At 57.5% G+C, this 22,626-nt stretch overlaps 2 protein-coding genes across 4 annotated transcripts in view; one reads left to right on the top strand and one right to left on the bottom strand.

The window, feature by feature from the left end:
• The window catches only part of LOC102015813 (chromosome unknown open reading frame, human C7orf50), a 125,054-nt gene extending 113,394 nt beyond the window's left edge, over positions 1-11,660 (top strand). For 2 of the 3 annotated variants that reach the window (XM_013521224.1, XM_005397799.2), the window contains exons 3-5: positions 6,819-7,012; positions 9,615-9,696; positions 11,131-11,660. In XM_013521224.1, the coding sequence (XP_013376678.1) occupies positions 6,819-7,012; positions 9,615-9,696; positions 11,131-11,310 (456 nt within the window). In that variant the 3' untranslated portion in view covers positions 11,311-11,660. Of the gene's footprint in view, positions 1-6,818; positions 7,013-8,123; positions 8,234-9,614; positions 9,700-11,130 lie in introns of those variants that run through there. The other variant, XM_013521225.1, reaches the window with a different exon arrangement.
• Positions 11,661-14,502: 2,842 nt separating this feature from the next.
• Positions 14,503-20,701, bottom strand: LOC102016571 (cytochrome P450 2W1). The gene is made up of 9 exons (XM_013521223.1): positions 20,516-20,701; positions 19,291-19,453; positions 19,006-19,155; positions 18,731-18,888; positions 17,454-17,633; positions 17,051-17,189; positions 16,788-16,972; positions 16,372-16,513; positions 14,503-16,252 (listed from the first exon to the last, which is right to left on the bottom strand). The coding sequence occupies exons 1-9, from the start codon at positions 20,699-20,701 to the stop codon at positions 16,065-16,067; spliced, it is 1,491 nt and encodes a 496-aa protein (XP_013376677.1). The 3' UTR covers positions 14,503-16,064.
• Positions 20,702-22,626: the final 1,925 nt, after the last annotated feature.

Here is a 22,626-nt window from a genome sequence, read left to right as displayed (position 1 = left end):
ATCAACTGCCTCGGTTCCAGGCAGGGCTCCTGTTCGCCCTGGGGTCCTGATTATACTCCAGGCCCTTTGTCAAGGAGCACTCAAGTGGCTGCCACCAAGGGTTGGACTTCATAGCTGGAAGTGGGACATGTCAGACTCTTAGTTGAATTGTCTCTAAACCCATTGCTGCCGAAGTTCAATCCCCTCATAATGATGAATAGGCCTCTGGTGAACACAAGAGGACAGGAAAGACCCTGTCCTGAGTGCTGTGGGGGTGGGGCTGGGCCATCTCCTCACCTGCTGCCCCCCCTCCACCCCTCGGGTCAGGATTTGGCACATGGCTTTGCCTGAGGGCTTGTGGAATCCCTACTCTTTCTCTTGTCCTCTCAGCAGCACACCCAAGGCCCTCACATGCTGTGAGCCGGTGTGCATGCCTGCCTCCACACCCTTCCCCACACAGTGTTCCTGAGCTCGGGCATGGCCAAGAAGACAGAACCTTGGTTTCCTACACATCCCCCTGCTCTTGGCATGGGGCTTCGCAGAAGAGGTCGCAGTAAAAGTTCTTGGTTAATTGTATTCTCCGTGTGCTTATTCTTTCCATATGAGACCTTCTATCCCTGCCGACAAGTCCAGGGCAGGAGGAGGCCTCCAGAAGGAAAGAGATGTATGTTCCTGCCCCATCGCAGCCTCTGGTTTGGGAATCCTAGGGTTCAGGTCAGGTGCTCCAGGTGGAGGCAGGAGGCACCCCCAGAAGTGCTGAGGGAGAAGGCCCTGTGATCATCAGGCAGGCTTGGTGCCTGCTTCACATGAGAAAGAGAAGCCCCTGCACCTTTGCCCAGCACTGGCCCGCAGCAACAGAACACACACAGGTCTCATAGATGAGGTCTCCCTGCTGTGGAGACACTAGAAGCCTCAAGGGCTCCTCTTTGAGCGGAAACCACAGGGGACTAAGGGACTCACCCAGACCACTGCTGCAGCCCAAATCCCTAGCTGGGGCATTCTCCATCACCCTCTATAATTCCAAGGGTGCTCCATGAAGGCAGCTGATGAGTGGACACTCCAAACCCCACACAGGCACTGTGCGCTGGTGCAGGCCCTCCCTGTGTCTCCCCACCCACACAGTCCTCACAAATCCACCCGATGGAGGCCAGGTCCAGTAGCTCCTTCACTTGGAGGGTCAGGACATCACAGCCTGGGCCTGGCAGCTTCCTTCCCTCCACTCTACTCAGAAGAGGGGTCTGGGAAGGACAATGGGCCCTTTCTCTGCCTGCTCAGTAGCTCTGCCTCCACACACAGCTTCTCTTGACTCCCCTGGAGCCTAATCTCTGGCAGGAGACCAGGGCATGCTGCCATCCCACAGCCTGGGCCTGGTGTGCCCCAGCCCTGCGTGCCTCCCCACAGACCCTGAGGCTTCACAGCAGCCAAAAGGCTTCATCTAGGGCACCTGATACCCTCTACTACGCATGCAAAGAAATGGCTAAGAGCCATGGGCCCACACTATGACCTTCACTCCTCTGCACACACCCCTGCACCGTGCCACAACTTGAGAGAGCAAAAAGCTCAGATACCAGGTTGTCCAGCTTGAAAATAGATCCTCACGGAGATCATGTGGGAGTGCATTGGGCAGGATCTTGGTCTCGTGTAGGACTACCCAAGGCAGGCTTCCAGAAAAGGGAGCATGAGGCATATCTTCTCTGCAGATGCCCTCAGCGGGGACTCTTAGGCGTGGTGCAGGCATGGAATATGGATTTTGCAGACCAGTGATAGGGCTCTGTATAGACCACAGAGTTCATCCTGTGGCAGCAGGTGCAGAACTCAGGGTCTCCAGCTACATGTGGGGAGGCCAGGTCAGCTACAGGCACTGGCCATTCTACTGGACTCCCATGTTGAGACAAAGGGTGTGGATTTCTGGGTGGACATGGCAGGGGATTGGCCTCACCTTTGAGGTCATATGTCACATGTGGATCATGTCATCAGGGTGATCAGAAGGCTAACATCTGTCTCCAGTATCCCCTCCCCTGCCATGCCTGTTCCTTTTCTGGGGATACCAACTTCTGTGTGCCCATTTGTGAGTCTCGCCCACTCGGGGGTATAGCTGGTACCTCCAAGAGCCAGGAAGGCAGAGCCTGAGCTAGGTGTCCTGTGTCTGGAGTGATACTGTTCCTTCCACTTACCGTTGGGTCAGGCTGCTGGGTGCTCAGCTCAGCAGTGCCCTTGGCCATGGCCTTGTGGGCACTGAGACACCAGCAGAGTGAGTTCAGACCCCCTGATAGGATGTATCCCTCCCACTCAAGCCCTTCCTGAAAGGACTCAGGAGGGGCTTATCCACATAGCTCTGGCTTTGTTCTAGCCAGCCTGCCATTCCTAGATACCCTTACTCCCTCAAACTGAAGGGGAAGAGGGTAAATTTGGATAGAAAGATGAATTGGGGGTGGAGGTGTTAAGATCTAAGTAGTTCAGGCTGGCCTTGAACTTGCAGTGATCCTTCTGTCTCAACGTCCCTAGTCCTGGGACTACACGTGTGTGCCACCACATCCAGCATGGCAAGATGACGCATGTACTAGGATTGCAAGTTCAAGGCCAGCCTGGGCAATTTAGCAAGACCCTGTCTCAAAATAGAAAGTGCTAAGAATGTACCTCAGTGTGGGCACACCCCTGGGCTCAATCCTTAGTACTGAAGAAAAACAAAAAGCCACTTGCCCAAGGCCAGAGCATCCTTGACTTCAGCCTCAGCCATTGCTGTTTCCAGGTTGGTAGAATGTGGGCAGGATCATGATCTCTCCAGGGCCTTTCACAGTCCCTCACAGGAACCTGGCTAGCCCTGCTCAGCAGCACACATGCCCCCACAAATCTGCTTGGACCAGAGCCACCACTTCCCCAGCCCTGGAGATGTAGGGGTTCCTGCTGCACGGCCCAGCCCCTCCTGCAGGGCAGGGGTGGGGTAGATGGGGCTGCAGTGGGGTCTGCTGGATGGGACCCAGCCCACCTGCCCTGGCCAGTGTCCTCCTACTGCTCCACTGTTCTCTGCACACTCAGGTTCACAGTTGCCCCTCAAGGAAAAACGAGAGGATTGATACTTGGCCGTCCAGCCATGGCCCAGCCCCCATGTTAATGCAAAGTTTGTCTGTGGGATGGAATGTTCACCAGAGGGAGGAAAATACAGAGGAGCCACCATGGTTCTTGTCACCTGCTTGTCTGGGTGGGTGTGACTGTATGTACTCCGCCTGATGCCCACAGGTTCCCCCACATCAGGGCACAGCCGTTGAGTATCCAAGTGTCCTTGTCACACTGTGGGACAGACACAGATGGCACCTCCCAGATCCCAAATGGCAGCCTGCTCTTGTTCAGATCTGCTCCTTGGAGATCGTGCCTGAGGTTGTCTGAGTTGCTTGCACGGTAACCTTTTCAAGTGAAATTAGGGCAGTCTGTCTTGCCGGGAACTCCAGGACTGAGGGAGAGAGATGGTTCACATGCTAGACAAGCCCATGCTGTGTGCTATTTTCTCAGCACTAACTTTTCTGGGAGATTGGTCACCAGGTTCGTTGGTCCTCTCTGGTTCAACAACTGTGCTCTTTCCAGTCTGTAGCTTTGGTGTCCTGGTTTATTTTCAGTCTACTTACTGCTTGTAGCCAGTATTTTTATTGCACTAACAGTTGATACAGGTTTTATATTGAGATGTGTTTTGAATCACGTACATACTACATCACCTGACACAGTGCAGTATATGACAGCATTTGTGTTGTGTAGCATTCAGACACCCAGCGTGGAGGCTGAGGTTCCAACTGCCGTCCCAAGGCCCCTGAACTTTATCAGCTAGGGTGGGTGTCTGGCCTGAGGTCCCTTGTACATAGAAATTGTTTTGTGCATTTGAAGTGTAATCCCAAGAACATCTATCTATGGGAGAGAAAATGCATTGCTGAAATTTTGATTTTCATATCACTTCTATTTTTCATCAAACCCAGAGTGCCAGAGACTAACAGCACTGAGAGGAGTGCTGACACTGAGGCCATAGTCAGCCCCTGCTGCACCTCATCTTGCTCATTTGGTTTCAGCCCAGAGCTGCTCACCTTGTAGAAAAGAGTCCTGGCCTGTGCGGTGGACACAGAATCTAACAGGGCTCTTTGGGCAGCCTGGGGTCCACACCTGGGGCAAGCAGGAGGCCTGGTGTAGCATTCTTAGATCCTCCTTTCCCCCAAGAGATCTCCCCCAGAATGGGGGCCTTGCAGGCTTTACTGGGGGCTTGGATTCCTTTTATAGTTTTTTTTTATGTTAATGCAGGCTATTTGCAAACTCTAAGTGAGATCACATGGGCAGGTGCACTGCAAAGTAACAGGTGCATCAACATTGTCATTTACTAAGTTGAGACCCCTCCTATGTGTACAGCCCAGCAGCCAGAGAAAGCTGGGTCTCTGGAGAGGTGTGGGAACACCTGCCTCTGGGGGACAGCAGCCCCTGGTCTGTGGCTGTGTGTCCCTCAGCCTGTAGCCGCTGCCCACTACCCTCCTTGTGCATATGGTGCACTGTCGCTCACCTGTCACCTCACTGTTCTAAGGCAACCTGGCTACCCGGTGCCACTGTGTCCCAAGGACAGTTTGTGTCTGGTGCCCAGGGTACTATCCCTTTGTAATGTTGAACCTCGTGCATCTAGAGACTGGGACACACTGGTCTAGTCAGTCCTGATGCCACAGTGGACACTCTCCATGCCAGCACTTCCACAGAACCCCTCAGCCCTAAGTGGGGCCTTTCTGCTGGCTCAGGGACAGCCCCGTTGGGTAGAAGCATTTGCCTTTGTAGCCTGGTGACCTGCACAGCCACTTACTCAGAATGGCAGTCCCTCCCCATTTTAGGGACCTCACAGGACTTGGGTGGACCACAACTGGCAGGAGTGCTGTGGAGAGACCATGTCCCAGTTGCTTCCCCCCGCATCCCTTTCCTTTGAAGAGGACCGGAAAGAGGCAGTGCACATATGGTCCAGCAGCTGTGCCCACCTCCCTGGCAGGCTGCAGAAGCAGGGTTCAGGGTCATTGTCAGCCCATAAGGCCCTCACATAGTTCCCACACAAGACGCACCCTGTTCAATTGGGAAAGGCAGGACTTACCATTCAGTGACCCCCACCAAGTCTCACATCTGCTAGCTGTGCTCTTCATGTGGCCCTGAGGCGTGGCTCTTCTTGGGGTATTCTTCGCTTCTTCAGGCTTGAGCCTGGGCACTGACCGCTGCCAAGAGGTCCAAAGCACAGCTACTGCAGCTTCCACACTGTGTACCTGATGCAGTGTAGCTCTGCATTCTGGGCTCTCCAGTAACCCTAAGAGGAACAGCGAAAGCCCGAGTCCCCTTGCAGATCCCCTGTGTGGGTGGCCTGGGCCCTCAGCATTCAACCCAGTGCTGTGCCAGGCTCAGATCCCACTGCTTCTGCCCCTCAGTCTCAGTCTTGCCCTCACCCTCTGGCACCTCTTCCTGTGGCTCCTCACGGGGAGTATACCCATCTGCCTCTGGCTGTCCAGGTCCCTGGTAAATGTGGATGTCCTTCCTGGAGGCAGCTGGGCCTGTAGTGCCCGGAAGTCCCTGGGGAGTGATCAAAGTACCCCTCCTATGTGACCAGACCCCTGTGACCCAGGCCCCTAAGGTCTGGGGCACTGGGCTCAGGGGTGCTGAAAAGTCAGTTCATGGGACTCCACACCCCTCCTCATCTCTCCAGACCCTCTTCCTGCCTGCTGGCTCCCCTCAAGGTGTGGGACAGGAGCTGGGTAGAGGAGCCAGTTGGATCGTAGCCTCAGAGGCAAACTCCCCAAGAGGCTCAGTCACCCCCTGTCATGCTGCTCCCCTTGTCCCTCAGATCCAGAGACCCCTTTGGGCACCCTGCCCCCTCCTCCCCTACAGTGCATACAAGGGTCCTGCATGGGTGCCAGGAGAGTCCTCTTTGAGGGGAGGAGCTAGAGGGAGAGGTGTCCTGGGAGTGGGCATTCTGAGGGAACCTGCCAGGAGGAGGGACCTCTTCTGCCTCTTCGTTTTTGTCCTGGCCCAGGGCTCTGAGAACCTGGCTGCATAGGGTGCTCACCCTTCCTGGAAGTGCTGGGGTGGAGCACGCCAGACTCCTGGCCTAGGTCACAGTAAACACTGTGTTCTGGTTTTTCCAGGAAAGACGAAGTGGGTGGACAGCTGCTGGAATGGTCTCAACCCCTCTCCCGACCACAGCAGCCCGACACCCACTTGGCGCTCTTGGAGTCCGTGCCTCTTGTTTGCTCATGGGGGAGCAGAGGGAGGGGGGACCTTGCTTCCTGGTGCTGTGGCTGGGAGACAGTGCTGCAAGAGACCAGAGGCTGTCCCAGCCACTTCCCTCCCTTTGAGGTTGTCACCATGGGGACCCTTTGGGGTTAAAGGCCATGCCAGCCACCAGTGTATCCCACCCCACTGGCCAGAAAGGAGCAGGCAGCAGGCACAGTCTTTAAGAATGCTACCTTTTGCTGGCCATGCAGTGACAGCACCAGGTTCATTCAAGAAGGGGCTGGGCAGGCTGGATGACAGCCATCCCTGACTCTGCAGCCAGGCTGGGGAGTGGGAATAGTGCTGCACAGGCCTGGAGGGGGATCCGCAGCAGGCGAACTCAGGGATGCAGTCAGCTCCAGCAAAGCCAGGGCCTCTCTTCCCTGAAGCCCCTCTCTCTATCCTCACATGATAATCTCCAACACTGTGATCCCACAGCTGAGATGCTACCTGTGCAACCCCAGCCAGTCCTCAGGGATGGGCTCTTGCCATGGGGGTGAAGGGCTGGGGAGCCTGCAGCACACCCTCCCTGAGTCTAGTCCCCCAGCCTGACAAGTGCTATCCTTGACTTCCAGGGGGTGGCAGCGAGCAGAGTGCAGGACACAGTCCCCCAGCTGTCCTCAGAGGAGAGGAGAGTCCTGGAGAGGAAGTTGAAGAAGGAACGGAAGAAGGAGGAGAAGAAGCAGCTGCGAGATGCAAGGGTCTCAACAGTGCAGACTCCACCGGCTAAGCGCTCAGGCGCAGAGCTGGCCCTGGACTACCTCAGTGGGTAAGAGCCATGCACACTTATGCAAGACGGCCAAGGTCAAGGAGTCCCTAAGTACCCTGTTCATACATGGCACCCTCAACCACTGTTGACCCCAGAAAGTCCATAAACGGGAGGTGGTCATAGGGCCTACAGTGGCCTCAGAAGAGCCATTTCTCCAAAGATTCGGCCTTGCTGGAGGTGGAGGAGGGAAACATAAAGGTGAGGGTGGGGTCTGGAGACCAATGCCAACCAAGCAAGTGCCCGAGCTGACAGGATTTCATACAGCTCCACTCCCAGATGCCCCTAGCCCACCCAGCTGGACACACATCTAGGCAACCTTGGCTGGGCCCTCATGGCTTCTCCCTGGATTTTCTGAGCACGCCCCACAGCTGTAGTTCTGGTTCTGCCTGCATGAGAAGGGCTGTCCCACCACAGGGGAAGTGCTGCCCATGTCTGACCCCTCCTGTCCACCCCGTGCTGATTTACTCTCCAATGGAAGAATGAGAGACATGATGCTGGCGGAGAGGTGGACACAGGTCATGTGCCTGCGTGTCCTTCTCTGTGGAGCTACAGGACGCAGGTGGTATGGTGGCGGGTGGGGGCAGTGGTGAGGGGGGTACAGATCCCAGCTGGGAGGGTGACAGGTGAAGAGTACACATCAGAGGCAGCCACACAAATGTAGATGTGCTTAGCACTGCTGAACTGCACTCTAGAAGACAGTAAGACATTTTGTGTCCCATGTGTCTCCAGTTAAACCCATGGACCTTGCTACTGGTTGAACATGATAAGACCAGGTGACAGGTGACCAGGGTGCCAGCCCAAGAGGGGTCAGAGGGGCAGTTGAGGGGTGGCCGGGTGGCACACAGTCACAGATGTCTGTACTGCTGACTGCTGTGGAGAGCACCCACCTCCCCACCCTCACCAACGTGGTGAGCCCCGGCGCAGATGAGGTCAGCCCTGGGAATGTTGCAAGGACGCAACCTCGGTGACATGGTGCTAAGGGGCACTGGGGGCCACCAGAGGCTGCTCAAAGGAAGGGGAAGAAGCCCACTGGTGTGTCTTTCCAGCGCCTTCTGCTTCTTACTGGGCATGAGGCGTGGGAAGTATTTCTAAAGCCCCTTCTTTTCCACAGGGCAGGTGAGGCAGCAATAGGGGCTAGGAGGCAGCAACAGATGCCTGGCGCTGTCTACAGCCATACCACCCTGAACGTGCCCGATCTCGTCAGATGCCTGGCGCTCTGGGGTAGGCTCTGAAGGTGGTACCGGCTTCCTAGAATCCCTGGAAGAACCCACACAGACCCTGCCTGCACACCATCCATTCACACCAGCACTATGTCCTGGGACCAGCAGGGGCTCCTGAGGCTGCACCCTCTTTCCTCTCCTACTCTCCCCTTGCTGCCAGTCTGACCCTCTCCTGCGTCCTGCCACTCCTTTCTCTAGGCTGATCCAGCAGGCTCTGCCCTGGACTCCAGCCCTCACCCAAAGGCACTGTTTCTATGAGCATAAACTGAAGTAAGGCCTCGGTCTTGGGGGCAGATTGGTGGCCAGACCTCTCTGCGAGTTCCGCAATGTCCCCAGGGGCTCAAGGCAGGTTAAAGTTGGCTTGACCAGTTGTTCTCACTGGATCTGTGTAGCCAGCAGGTGCAGAGGGCTGGCACATTCCTCCACCCTGAGCCCCCCAACTATAGCTGGTATAGCCTGCTGGTCTCAGCAAGAATGGGTCAGGCGAATCAGTAAGGACTGGGCCTCCCTACTTTGAGTCTGTTTTCTGCAACTAGAATTATGCTCTGGGCCCCTGGCCACTCATGTTCCCCAGTCCTAGGCCGCAGGCAAACTGCTGTCCACCTCCGTGGTATTGCTCTGGGATACCGGATTCACACAGCAATCTCTTCCCAGTGCACTGATCCCACTGCCAAGACCCTGGCCCACATCCTGGCCTCATGTGTTTCCTGTAGCAGCGATCCAAAGCTCCTTTCCCAACTGTGCTTACTGCCCTGACACCTGCAGCATAAGTTTGGGGTACAGGGTGTAGCACTGGGGGGCTGACAGGAGCAGCCCTGTCAGCCTGTGTTGTAAGAAACTCGAGCACAAGGTGCACTCCACCCATGTCTCGGTCCCCTAACTGGAGCACCCCAGGCTACAGGCATCCTTTCTTCTCCCTCAGGGTGAGGCACACCTCAAAGTCCAAAGCTGCCTTTGTCCCCTGTGGGCACAACAGCCCCCACTGGCCACTGATGCCCGCCCAAGCTCCCTGCAGGAAGAGGGCTATTGGAGTTTGCTGCCTCATAGAGTAGGAACTTCTTGAAGAATGACTGAATTTAGGAGATTGAGAATGTTCACCCTGGGGTTGTAAAATCACAGGATTGTGGGGCTGGAAAGAAGCTGTGAACCAGCCATTCTCCAGGTCCTGTTATAGACACAGCCACCCCAGATGGGCTGAAGGGAACCTCAGCAAGCATGCTGAAGTGGCAGGTCCTCAGTGACGGTGCTTCACCTCGGCTGGGACAATCCCACAAAGCCTCTGAGACTCCGTGGCCTCAGCGTCTAGCACAGGCGAAAGGTCAGCTGCACAGGAAGCCTCGTTCCTTCCCCTGCCCCTGAGGTGTCTGTCTCGGTTTCCCCAGATGGGTCCAGAAGCACCAGAGCTGGAGGTTCCAGAAGACAAGGCAGACGTGGCTCCTGCTAAACATGTATGACAGTGACAAGGTCTGTATACCATGGGAACAGCCTGTAGAGGACAGGGCTCCAGGGGGCTAAAGCCACAACCGGAAGCACTATGCTCATGGTCCCACTTGGTGCCCACCTTATTTGTTCCCACACTGGAAGAAATGGAGGCAATACCTACCTACCCAGGATGCTGGCTCCAGCCTGGAAGGCCAGGCAAATAGGCCAACCTGGAGGCCGTCTGCCTGTGTCTGTGTGGGAGTGTGGAGGCCACCTGCTTATGAGTGTGTGTGTGTATGTGTGTGCGTGCGTGTGTGTGTGTGTGTGTGTGTGTGTGTGACACTTGTTTCCCCGTGGACTGCAGCCTTGTCAGAAATCATGAGATAAAGGGTTTACATCTGCATCCTGTCCTTATGACAGGACCTCGCTGTCCCAGTTACTGTTGCTTTCATAGGCTTGGAAATCAGAAGTATGGGTTGCCAACTACTTTTAACAGGACTCCTGGCCCCTTCTCTTCTCAGTCCCCTCCCCGCCTTCTGGAGGAAGGGCTCAGCCACTCCTGCAGCTGGGCGGGGTTCTGAGTAACAGGGATTTGGCTCTCTTGGCTTCAGTGCTGCTGGCTTGAACGTCTTCCTCCTTAGGTCTGCTAATCCCTCTCCAGGTGATCGGCTCTCCAGCCCCAAGACGCTGCCACAGTGATCTCTTCACCCATTCTTTGTTGATTGCTTTCTTGAAAATGTAACTGTAAATTTGGTGGCACTTCGGGGGAGCGTGGCGGGGGCCAGCCTTTTTAACCCACAAGAGCATCTAAGTGGCCGCAAGATTGTTCCAGAGTCTCCTATGTACCTGTCTGTCCTCGCTCACAGAGCAGGGAGCCCTTTGCATGGTACAAGAACACTGTGGGCTGGTGGCCCCAGAGGTCATCTTAGTCACTTCCGTCCGTGCTGAGACATCATACTTGACACGCACAATCTAAAGGAGAGGTTTATTTTGATTTTTTATTTGTTCTTCTTTTTGGTCTCATTTGTTTGTTTGGGGGGGTTGTTTTGGTTTGGGTTTTAGGGGGGTAGTTATTGTGGCGCACAGTCTGTGGAAGTTTCAGTCCATACTTCCAGGGTGGGACTACATGGCAGGGAGACCTGGCAGAGGAGAAGCTGCTCATGGCTGGTGCAGGGAAGCAGTGAGATGAAAGAAGCTGGGGAGGGAGATACAAACCCTTCCTGGCCACCTGCAGTGACCCCCTCCTTACAGCCAGACCCCACCTCTTCACAGCAAGTCCATTGTAAACCGCTATAATTGAATCACCTTGCAAAAGCCTCACCTCTGAGGCCGTGGGTCTTTAGGGGGACATCCAGGCATAAATCATAAAAGAGGGTAAAACCTAAGGTGCCAGACTGGGCACCTTGTCCCTCCACTGCTAGGGCCCCTATTGTCACAGCCATCCTTGCCTTGACACTCCGCTCCTTCCCCTGCCAGGTCCCGGAAGAGCACTTCCCCACCCTGCTGGCCTACCTGGAGGGGCTGCAGGGCAAGGCCCGTGAGCTGACCCTGAAGAAGGCAGAAGCCCTGATGCAGGAGCTAGACATGGTGGGGTCAGATGCTGCCCTGCAGGAGAAGGCCTCACGCCTGCGCCAGGTGCTGCAGCTGCTGTCCTAGCAAGGAGTGTGGGGGACACTTGCACCTGGCATTGTGGGCCCTCAGATGTGCAGGGTTCAACAGGAACAGTTTGGGCTATGGTCTCCCCTTCGTGACGAGGGGTCTTTATGCCTTCAGAGGGATCACCAGACTCACCCTGCACCACGAAGTTGCTGTCACACAGATGTCTATTTTTCTACCAGGGATGTTTTAGCAACTTGCCAGTGCTGGTCCTGTACCAGCTGCAGCTCCTCCGGGTTGGAGTAAGGTGTGCCCCAGGTTGGGGACAAGTGCAAGGAAATCCCACAGGGGCTGCCATCTTCCCATGCCTGCGTGGCCACATAATCAATAAAAACAAGCTACTGGCTGTGTTCTTGTTTTGTGCGTCCACACTTTCATTGCATGTGGATCTGACATCCTTCTCGGCATGAGCACACCCAGGCCCCACGCTGTCCTGTGCAGCAACCTCCCCAGGACAGTGTCCTGCTCTGGCATCAGAGCTCCATATGTGACAATCTCAGTGGTCAGTGCTGACTGACCACTTCTGTCAGCCTCTTCTCCAGGTATTTAGCGACCATCCCAGCTAGGGCACACACTGCACAAGACAAGGCATCTGCGGGTTCCCCACCCCCTGACCCCCAAGTGACAGATGTGCCGACCCAGCCTAGGTAGCTGTAGGGGAAGCTGCCAGTGATGGGAATGTGCCAGCCCGAGCCAAGAGGGCTGGGGCTGAAGCCAAGGTGCCTTCAGGAGACCTCAGGCTCTGAGGGCAGCCAACAGCTCTGGGCTGGGTGACCCAGAAGGGCAGCCTTCCCCTTGCCCAGGTGGTGGGGTAGGGTAAGACTGCAGTGGTGTTGCTGATCACAACCCGGACAGAAGACAGGCTTTGTCCCAGGCCAAGGGTCTTGACATCTCATGATCATGACCACCTTGGCCAGGCGTCATCTGCAAATCACCTTTGGCCTCATCTTGGCCAGGCCAAATCAGCCCTGACCCTGACCCCAGATGCTGCTGTGATTTCAGGTTTAATCACCTTAAACATCAAGCCGGGGGCCCTGTGCATGTTCTACTCCTCTTGTCACCTGTCCACTGTCTCATGGACAGACCCTAGGCTCTGGGCTGGGAGAAAGCTGAGGGTTATGCCACCTGGGCCTCTGACCCTGCCCTGCTGTGGCCAAGCCGCTGTTCCTCGCAATATGTGGCCCTGCCCCTGCCCACAGCACAGCTGGGATCGTGGTAGCACGTGCAGATGCTAATGTGCGTTTAGTGGCCCTGGGGGACAGGAGGTGAGCCCTGAACCTTAGTGCCCTAGGAAAAGAGCCTCCCACATGGATCAGAGGGGCACCTGCACAGCTCTGTAGCAACACTGCCAAGGAAGGTGCTGGTCCAGTTCAGTCAGGTGCCAGTGGGTTGTGCCCAAACTAAGTGCCCCAAGACACAGGTAGGTGGTGATGGAGATCTACAAGCCACACAAGAGGGTGGGGAAGGAATCAGGGTTGATGGGTCTGAAGCCGTAGCTCTAGGTCTCCTTGCAGCCCAGTTATAGAGGGAGAGGGGATGGAAACCTTGCTTTCAGTGGACACAGTGTTGGAGACCTGAGCCACTTTCCCTCACAGATGGTCCCCTGACACCACTGGAGGAGCCTCTTTCCTTCCCGGGGCCCCTGCCCCACTGGGCACAGAGTACAGTCTGGCAGGAGTGCAGGGGGAGTACAGAGATGTCAGCTGCAACCAAGCTCAGGAACCAAGAAGCTCCTTGAGGTCTCCTTGGTGCCAGATGAGGTGGCACCGAGGGCACCCCAGGGGGAAGCCACTGTGGAGCCGTCAGCTCTCAGGATTGAGCTGTGGGTGCTTGGCTTGCATGGGATGACCTGGGCCTGGTGAGTGCCACCTCCCAAGGATGGCTGTTCACCTTTTCAGCCCCGACCGTAAACAACCCAGCGTCCATCAACAGGGAAACAGACTGGAGTGCATGTGTTAGCTGGCTTTCGGTTTCAGAGGTTTCAGTCCGTGGTCACTAGGCTGTGTTGCACCTGGACCAGTGGGGAGGAAGAACATTGTGGTGGGAACGTGTGGGGAAGCAGAGCCATTTACCTCGTGGCAGGCAGAAACTGAAAGCAAGGGAGAGCACCAGAGAGGAAGGTGGAGGCCAGACACAGCTCCCAGTGCCACACGCTCCTGTCTCCATTGCTCTTGATCACACCACCACCAACCACCTTAGGACCATAGTGAAGACCATGGCATCATGCTGGAGTCATAGCCCTCCAGAACCCATCACCTTTCTAAAATCCAACCAGGCTGAGGGACAGAAGCCACACAGACAAGGACAGGCTTTGTGACTCTATGAAATTCTAGAAGCTGCAAGTTGACCAACAGTGACAGGGACAAGACACCTGGGCTGGTTGGAGGGGCAGGCAGGGCTCAGGGTGGGACACCCAACCCCAACTAGGTGGCCCCAACATAAGTGTTTGCAGATTGCAGAACCCACCAGACCACACACTTCATGTATGTTAATAATTCCTCAACAAAGTTGATTTTCAGAAGCTCCTCTTCCGCGGGGGGCCTTCCAAGGAAGGACACTCCTGCAGGACAGACCACAGGCACCCCACCACCACAGTGCAAGGTCACAGGCACCCCCACGGGGTGGAGGTCACCAGTATACCCTCAAGACAGAAGTCACAGAGACAGTTTCAGGTCAGAGGTCACAGACCCGGGTGAAGGATGAAACCCACATTTGTGGTTAGTGCCAGAGAAGGCAACAGTAGCACCATGTTTCTTCCTGTGTGTCTTCATCAGGCTTGTGTATGCTTTGGACCACTAGATAGCACTGCTCAGAAGTCAGGCACGTTCTCAGGGCACACAGTAGACAGCGTAGGAGCTTCCAAGTGGGGCACTGCAGACCTCCACTGCCGCTGGGAGGATGCTAAGGAGCATGGTCCAGCTCCTACTCAGCACCCCCACAGGCCTGGCTGTCCCAGAGGAATCACTGTGGGCTCCCTCCTCACAGCAGGTGATGGTGGCTCGGAGCTTGTTCTGGGTCCACTCCCTCACATTTCTGCTCCTGGAGTGGCTGCCTGCCTCGTTCCTCGTTCCTGCTTATATTTTACATGACTGGTGATTGAGCCCAGGGCCTTCATGCTGAGCTACACCCTCAGGCTTTTCTAATTTTTTATTTTGAGACATTAGTCTCACTGTTACCCAGGATGGGCTTGAACTTGCAGTCCTCCTGCCTCATCCTCATAGAGTGCTGGGATCACAAGTGTGTGCCACTACACCCAGCTCCCATTCCCTTTGACATGCCTGCCTAGGGTGCCCCCAACTCCAGCTCACCAGGCTCTCAAAAAGGCTGGTGTAAACTAGTGCCCGGTACCACACTGAACCCCCACTAAAGTCTGATGCCCAGACAGATAACCTTGTGTGCGCGTGTCCTGCAGGGGTCCACACTGGAGGAGCCCATCCCAGAGCAGTCTCGGAGCTGTGGGGGCCAGGTAGCTGTGTGCCTCCACCACAGTGGGGACAGAGGTCGGCAAACAACCTCACAGGATGGGCTGGGAACCAAGCACAGCCGCCAAGGTGTTCAGCCCAGCCCGCACGGGAGGCTGTGGAGCCCAGTGGGCAGTGGGTGCCACCTGGCCCCAGGTCCTGCCCTCAAGGTTTCAACGTGTCATAGCAGTGGGGAGAGTGGAACCTTTGCTGGGCTTTGTGCATTTGGGCGCCTCAGTTTCCCATCTGCACCAGGCTCCATGAGCAGCCAGTCCTTCCGGTGGTGGCTGCCCTGAATAGGGGTCTTTGACTTCCCAGGGGCATGAGTGTGATGGGGCCTGAAGAACTTGCCAGCAGCTGCTCTGTCCCCTGATGTGCCCCCCAAGGCCCCAGGACCTCCCTGTCCTCAGCACCAGCACCCTTCCTGTGGGCACCCCTCCTTAGGGCCCTGCTGGCCCTGGGATTCTGGTATCTCAGCCCTGGGTTACCTTAATCCTGCACCTCCCAACAAAGTTTATTGGTCCTCCAGCTGTTTGATCCATTTCATACATGGGTAAACTGAGGCCCAGGCTTCTGGTCCCCAGCACCTTGGAGTAGACCAGGACCCTCCAGCTGCAGCTGGGGAGCATCTTGCATCTTAGGGAGCACACTAGCTGGAAGAACCAAGGGCACCTTTTGGTAATACAGCAGAGGCCTCCAGCCACTGCCCCACAGGACCTCCAGAACAGGGCACATGCAGGAGAACCAGCCAGGTCTGGTTGGTGCAGGGTGACGCTGGCAACACCAGCCAAGGCTGATTTATAGTCCACGGTGCCCCTGGGCACAGACACCACCCACTGTAGGTATGGGGGCATCTGACAGACACTGCCCCTGGCTGGGGTGTGATGTGGGGCTCAGGGAGATGTGGGGCTCAGGGAGATGTGGGGCAACATGAGGCCTCCTGGGGTCTGAGTCGGCTTAGGGACATGTCCAGTCTGTACTGGGGGGCCTGGCTGGCCAGGGGGCCAGAGTAGAGGAGAGTGTGGTACTGGGGATGCAGGAGCCTGGGGCCTTGGGAGAGATAGATGGGGGCCATAGGGGTCATGTTCCCCCTCTGCGGCACCCAAGCAAGAGTCCGATTTCCCACCCATGGTGGATGCAATCTGCACACAGAAGCCAAAAGCTGAATGCCTGACCCTTTGTGACTGTGGGCGGTGTGAGTCCCCCTGCCATCCATCCTCAGAGACGCCGCCGTGCCCTGCCAACTACCAGGCACCCCAACGTGGTTGGGAGGGAGTCACCTAGTGGAGCGCCCTAGTGCCGGGGCACTGCACACAGGGCCTGGGCCTGGGGCCTCATGGTGAAGGCCAGGGCAGGCATGGTGTCCAGGGCAGCAGGGCTGATGCCAGGTGGGGGCTGCAGGTGGTAACGCTGGAGCAAGCCAGCCAGCAGCAGGAAAAGCTCGGTCCTGGCCAGGCTCTCTCCAACGCAGACACGGCGGCCTGTGGGAAACCGAAGCACCGTGTGGGGCCTAGGCCTCTCCTGGAGCGGGGAAGGGATGCCCTGCAGGGTAGGAGTGACTGGGGTTGCTGTGGCCTCTGACCCACCAGGGCCATGGTACCTGCAGAGAAAGGCAGGAAGGCTGGCCGCTTCAAGAAGTGCCTGTCCGAGTCCAGGAAGTGCTCTGGGTTGAACTGCCTGGGGGTCGCCCACTGGGTCTTGTCCAGCAGTACCGAGGTCAGCAAGGGGATCACAGGCGTGCCCTATGGGCACAGAGGTATCACTGCTCAGGGAAGCCTCTGGAACCCAGGAGGGACCCCAGGACACAAGGGAAAGACCCTTGGGACACCCAGGGAAGGACCCCCCCAGGACAGAGCGAGATACTCTGATCTAGCTCTGACACCCCAGCAGGAAGACAATTTCGTGACCAATAACCCCTTTTCCTGCCTCCTCCCAGTGAGCCTGAGACCCTCAGGTCTCTCCCCTTGTCTGGGTCCCACTTGTTCCCCATGGAAGGAGAGAGGCCGGTGGGCCCACCTTGGGGAGCAGGTAGCCACCCAGCTGGGTGTCAGTGGCCGTGCAGCGGGGCACATGGGGCAGCAGCGTGATGTAGCGCTGGACCTCGTGCAGCACCGCGCTGGTATAGGGCAGCTGCTGCTGGTCCTCAGGTTTCGGGAGCCTCCCAGCACCCAGCACGCGGTCTAGCTCCTCCTGCACGCGACCTGTGCCAGAGGTGGGTACCGTGCTAGTAGGAACCATCCCTTCGCCCTGGGCTCCCACCCAACTGTGCTGGGCCTCACCTTGAATGTCCGGGTGCTTGGCCATTAGGAGGGCCGCCCACTGCAGCGTGGCCGAGGTGGTCTCGGTGCCGGCCATCAGCATGTCCAGCGTGCAGGCCACAACATTGGCCTCGGTGAACAGGCCCAGGTGATCATCCCCCTGTGAAACAGGCGATGGGGCTCAGTGGGGAGGTCTGGGGCCCTTTTTCCAACCCATGCATTCAGTCTGACCCTGGGCCTGGGACAGAAGAAGGTAGACTGGGCAGGAACACACGGACACAGCATCTGGCCTCCCACTTCACAGACACGAGACCACAGCTCGGGGAGACCCCAGATGGGAACACGGCGCTCCCTACATGGAGCGCCATGGGGGACCATGGCGGTCCCTCCCAGCCCCAGCCCCTGAGAAGGAGCCCCGTCTCACCTGCACCTGACCCTGCTGGATCAGGGCATCCACATAGCTCTGTATGGGGCCACCCCTGGGTGTGGTGCGCTGCCGCACCTCCAGGATTGTCTTCAGGATGGCTCGTACCTTTTCGATCTTGCGCAGGACAGGCCGGTGCAGACCAAGAAAGATCCCCAGCCGTGGATAGATGTTAAACAGCTTGGAGCAGAGGACAGGTTGATGAAGTGCTTGGTTGAAGCAGTCTGCCTGGCTCGACAGCTGTGCCAGAGCATGTGAGGCCCATGGCCACAAGAGGGCGCTCACTGCCTTTCTGGGGACTTAGAAGCCTCCGTCGCGTGCGGAAAAGAGCCATTGGATGGTAGCACACACGGATGGCTGTGTGCAGGTCCAGACAGGCTGCCCAAACTAAGCGCCCTCCCAGAGCAAGGAGGATGGCAGAGAAACAGGTGCCACATGGAAGTGACCCCATGGGCCTGAGTTGCAGAGAAGATCCATAGCCTCAGCCCAGCCCTCAGCCGTGGGCTCACAGCAGATGGGCTCAGAGATGCAGGACGCTTGCCTCCCCAGGGCATCGACACCCACAGGTGGAAAATGCCACATAGGCTCCACCCCAAGGTGTGGAGCTGACACAGTCAGGGAAGACCAAGGACCACCTGTTGCATGGGCTGCCTGGCAGGGCTACACTGAGCCACGTACGCGGCTCCAGGGGCAGGTGGCCAGCCCTACACCCACGAGGAGCAGGGCCCACGCTGAGGGCAGTGAATCCAAGGTGGGAAGCCCAAAGCCTCCCCCTCACTGCTGCCCAAACCACACCATGCCTGCCTCTCCTCACAGAGCTTTGTGCCCGGGACAGTGGTGACAAGGGATGACCGACTGAGCCCGGCTGTCACTTCCGGGGACAGCACACTAGCATGTAGGGCTCCGTAAAGGCAGTTAGAAATGGCAGTGACCAGAAGTACAAAGTCCTCAAACTTTGGCGAAGAATGGAATGTAAACCTAGGGGCTCCTGGACATTGGAAGGGACGATCTAAGAGCTTCTGTGGTGTGGTAACAGACCCATGACAGCCTGGCGGGAGCGGTCTGGGGACCCCAGGGCCACAGTCCTGGGCAGGAAAACCTGGCCCTGCCCCCATTTTTGAGCAAGTGCATCTGTTGCTGACGGGGGCCTAGAGGGAAGATAGAGACCCCTGGCTTGGACCCCATTTCTCAGAGCATACACCAGCCGGGGCCACATGGATGCTGCCTGAGGCCAGGGACTCTGAGCCTCAGCTCCCAGCAGGGCAGCAACCTCTTACCTGCAGGCTGGGTGACCCTAAGAGGACCATGACCTCATCAATCAGACCTAGCAGGGACTGGAACACAGGGTCCTGGTAGTCGAAACGCTGGCCGAAGAGGAGCGTGAACGTGATGTTAGAGGGAGCCCAGCCCAGCAGGGCCAGGGGGAAGGGCCGGCCTGTGGGGAGACAGGACTCAGGCAGGTGGGGCACCTTTAGGGCCATCAGGAAGGGCCAGCTTTGAGGAAACAGTTCAAAGTGGAGGCCCCAGGCAGGGGTGTCCAGCCCCAACTCACCTCTGAAGCCATCCAGCTTCCCTGTGAGACTCGCCAACTCCTGCAGCACTTTGCCAGCCACTGGGCCCTGCCCCACACCCAGGCTGTGCAGCACGCGCACCGTGAACCTGCGGGCAGCCCGCCAGCGTGCCCCGGAGGAGAAGAAGATGCCTGCAGCAGAGGTTGCAGAGACTTGGACGAACCTGCCCCATCCCAGAGATTCAGTAGGGAGCAGCCGGGCCCCGTACACACACCCAGCACCCTCCTGTCCCTCCCAAGGGCTGCCCAGGAGCCCTCTACACCTACCACCGCCTTGCTGGATGAGCTGAAAGATGGGGATGGGGGGACGGTCAGCCAGCTCCTGCCCAGTGCCCACCAGGGCCTCCCTCACGGCCTCGTATCCTGACAGCACTACAGTCTTCTGGCTTCCCAGGTGAACCGTGAACATTGGCCCATAGCGTTCTGAGAGCTGGCAGAACAGTGGGGTGGGGGGGACAGCATGGGGGGAACCCCACTCCAGGGGCCCATGGAGCCACCCCCACTCTCCTCCCATAGGGGGCACCATCCTGTGCCTGCACCACCGTCATGGGTTGGTCTCAGCAGTAATTCCCAGGGATGCTTGGGCCCCTAGGACCAGATAGGAGTGACAGGCTCAGGCAGCCCAGGGCTCCGGCCTTCCCTGGGCCTTAGCTTGGCCAGTGGCTCCCGCAACCCACAACAAAGGACAGGTGGACAGAGGCAGTTCTGAGGGTCAGTCGTGCCTCAGGGCTGCGTCTCCCTGCCCTGAGGGTGTCACCTCCCATCCTAAGGGTAGGAATTCAGATCCTTAGCAGGAAGTGAATTGCTCTCAGACTACTGAGCCCCAGCTGAGTCACCCCCGGCCCAGCACTGAGCCTGGGGCCCAGCCCTGGGGAGCCCAGTGCATCTCATCCTAGGAAGGGGCACCAGGCAGCCACACTGGCGGCGCTGAAAGTAGGAGCCCTTTGGGTGGGGGCATCCGAGGAGCTGCGTGGGGCAAGGGGGGGGGCACCACTGGCTGGTCTCTGGCCACAGTCCTGGGGCACATGTGGAGAGATAGGGCTGGTCTGGCCTCACAGGGCCAGCACTCCCCTCAGTGGGCTGAGGACTTTCTGTTTCCAGTGGCAGAAGTAGCCACCCCCTTGGGCATCCCACTTGCCTGAGGACACCTCTGACCCTTGGGGGTCCTCTCCAATTGCAGACACTTCCAGGGGCACCTGCTTCCTCCCTATGCTGCTCCCAAACCTGCCTCCTGCAGACCATCTTCAAATGCTGCCTCCTCCAGGAAGCCTTCCAGGCCCTCTAATCAACTCTGGGCAGCATTTCCCGGGTGGCCTCCCTGTTGGGTGGGTCTGTCTTCTCCCGAGGGCAGGGTGACACTCTGGCGTCTTGTGTCCCCAAGTGAGCCAGCACTGCGCAGAGCTGGATGTAGAAACGGGGCTTGGCCTCCCCAGACACAGGCTGGAACACAACCACAGAGGCTGTGGGGGCTGCATGGAGGGGCTGCCCCTACCTCCAACAGCCATTGGTCCTGTTGTGAAGCTCGAAGCAAGGGCAGGTTTCCCAGGAGCGGCAGCGGGCGAGGCCCGGGGGGCCACTGTGGGGCTGGAGAGGGGCCCGGGGCTGGGGTGCAGAGCAGCCCCCAGAGGCCCAGGAGCCCCAGCAGCCCCAGCAGTCCCAGGAGCAACAGCAGGGCCATACAGCAACAGTGAGGCCCCAGCTCCCCGCTCCTGAGCCTTATAGCCACCCTCCTGAGGGCGTGCCAGGACCCCACCCTCCCCACCACCCCGAGAATGTGGAACAAGCAGTTTGCAGGGACAGCCCCAGCAGGCAGCTTAAAGCTACAGGCTGTGTGGAAGGTGGGGTCGATTCTGCACAGGGGCCTGGGCAGGGTAGAGGGGCCAGGAGCTGCAGGGCCAGGAGCCAGGGGGTCATAAGGCTCTGTGGGGTCAGGTGTCCAGGACACCTCAATTTGCCCCAGGGCTCAGGGATGAGGCTGTTTTGTTCCTGACACTGGGACCCATCCACCTTGGTCTCCCCCTCAGAATAGGTCATAGGGCCTGGCCCCACCTCTGCCTTATCCAGTCTGAAGCCTCCCTCGGTGAGACTCTAGGGGGCCATCTGCATCGACCTATGTCGGTTGGTCCTCTAACCCAGGGCCTTCGGAGATTGCCGGCTGCATCTCGAACAGTGAGCCCACCCCAGCCTGCCCCTGCATGACTTCCACAGCTGAGGCCTGAAACAGGGGCTGCCCCAGAGTGGACAGGGAGGGATAGGGTGCAGGCTGCAGCTGAGGGCAGGTGGTTGATTACAGCCCTGTCTGCCTGTGCCCAGCCCTAGTGGCCATGCTGTGGGGTGGGAGTGAGGTGCTCCTCTTACCTTCGGAGGTGCTGACAGGGGCAGGTGACTGTTGGCATGAGAAGCAGCCAGGCCTGTCCCAACGTGAGACACTGAGAGCCCCGTCACCACTGGCAGGGCCCCTCACCATGGGGCTGCCTCCTGGGGTGTCATTTACCCACCCTGGAACAGCAGAGGCAGCTGTCACTCCTCCCAGAGCTTGTCACCCTTGATGGGCTGTGAAAGGAAAGCCCCAGCCCGGATTGCACACTTCTTGTAGCAGGGTGCTCACCACCTTCACCCTCTCATGCATGTGGCTGGGCTGGGCGGCTGCAGTGGGGAGCACACCCCTCACACCCACCGAGTCTCTGGGTCATTCTGCTAAGCAAGGCCACTCCTGTGTGTCCAGGCTGGAGGCACCCCCTGAGAGTCTACCTCAGGAAGCACTTATTCAGCACCTGTCACATACCAGCCTCTGCCAGGAGCCAGGGCAACAGAAACTGGCGGTATAGTGACCTGAAAGGACCATGCCCTCACAGCCCCCTGCGTGAGGTGGATGTAACATCTGGCTTTTCATTATAAATGCCTCTGGGGTGCTGTGGGGACACCGCAGAGACGAGAAGGCTGGGGCTGCTTCTCAAAGTGTGCAGATTCTGAGCTGCAGTGCATGAGCTGGGACCTTCCAAGCATACAAGGCAACATGAGCCTGGACCAGACTGTGGGGTGGCAACGAGCAGAGCTAGACAGAACCACAGCCGGTGGGGAAGGAGTGCAGGGACCTAGGGGCCCTAGACAGGGCTTCCCCAGGAGCAGGATGAGCCTCCCAGCTCCCAGCCACAGCAAAGAGCCACAGCCATTTGCCCCTGAGCCCAGGAGGCCAAGAGCTCTTCCTGGGGGCTCTGAGGGTGAAACTGTACTATGTCCCCACTGTCTGGTGTGGCCTGCATCCCTTGGCTTGTGGACACTTCACATGCCTAACCCCTCTGCCCCTATCTTCACATGGCCTTCTCTCTGCATCTTCTTCTCTGTCTGAGGTCACTTGTCACTGGATTTAGGGTCTATCCTAATTCCCAGATGATCTCATTTTGAGATCTTTACCTCAGTTACATCTTTTTTTTTAAAATTTTAAAGGGTAAAAGAAGGATAACATAATAATAGGGGGGGCTTACCAAATTACAGACAAAGTGGTAGGAAATTATCAATGGTTATTGTTTTACATATTGTTATCTACAAGATAGTTTCTCAGGAAAACAAATAGACAAATAATAGTGAGTTACAGACAAAAGA

The sequence above is a fragment of the Chinchilla lanigera genome, unplaced genomic scaffold, assembly GCF_000276665.1.
Source record: "Chinchilla lanigera isolate Chin_1 unplaced genomic scaffold, ChiLan1.0 scaffold00059, whole genome shotgun sequence".
NCBI lineage: Eukaryota > Metazoa > Chordata > Mammalia > Rodentia > Chinchillidae > Chinchilla > Chinchilla lanigera.
This window is presented reverse-complemented; position numbering and strand designations above follow the sequence as displayed.

Bases quoted from the DNA above. Each gene is read 5' to 3' on its own strand.
- LOC102016571 (XM_013521223.1), bottom strand. From the start codon at position 20,701: ATGGCCCTGCTGTTGCTCCTGGGACTGCTGGGGCTGCTGGGGCTCCTG. The intron at 17,634-18,730 runs GTAAGAGGTTGC...CTCTGCTCCAAG, and splicing joins TAGGGTCACCCAGCCTGCAG to CTGTTTAACATCTATCCACG. The intron at 16,514-16,787 runs GTGGGCCCACCG...CTGTGCCCATAG, and splicing joins GTGGCTACCTGCTCCCCAAG to GGCACGCCTGTGATCCCCTT.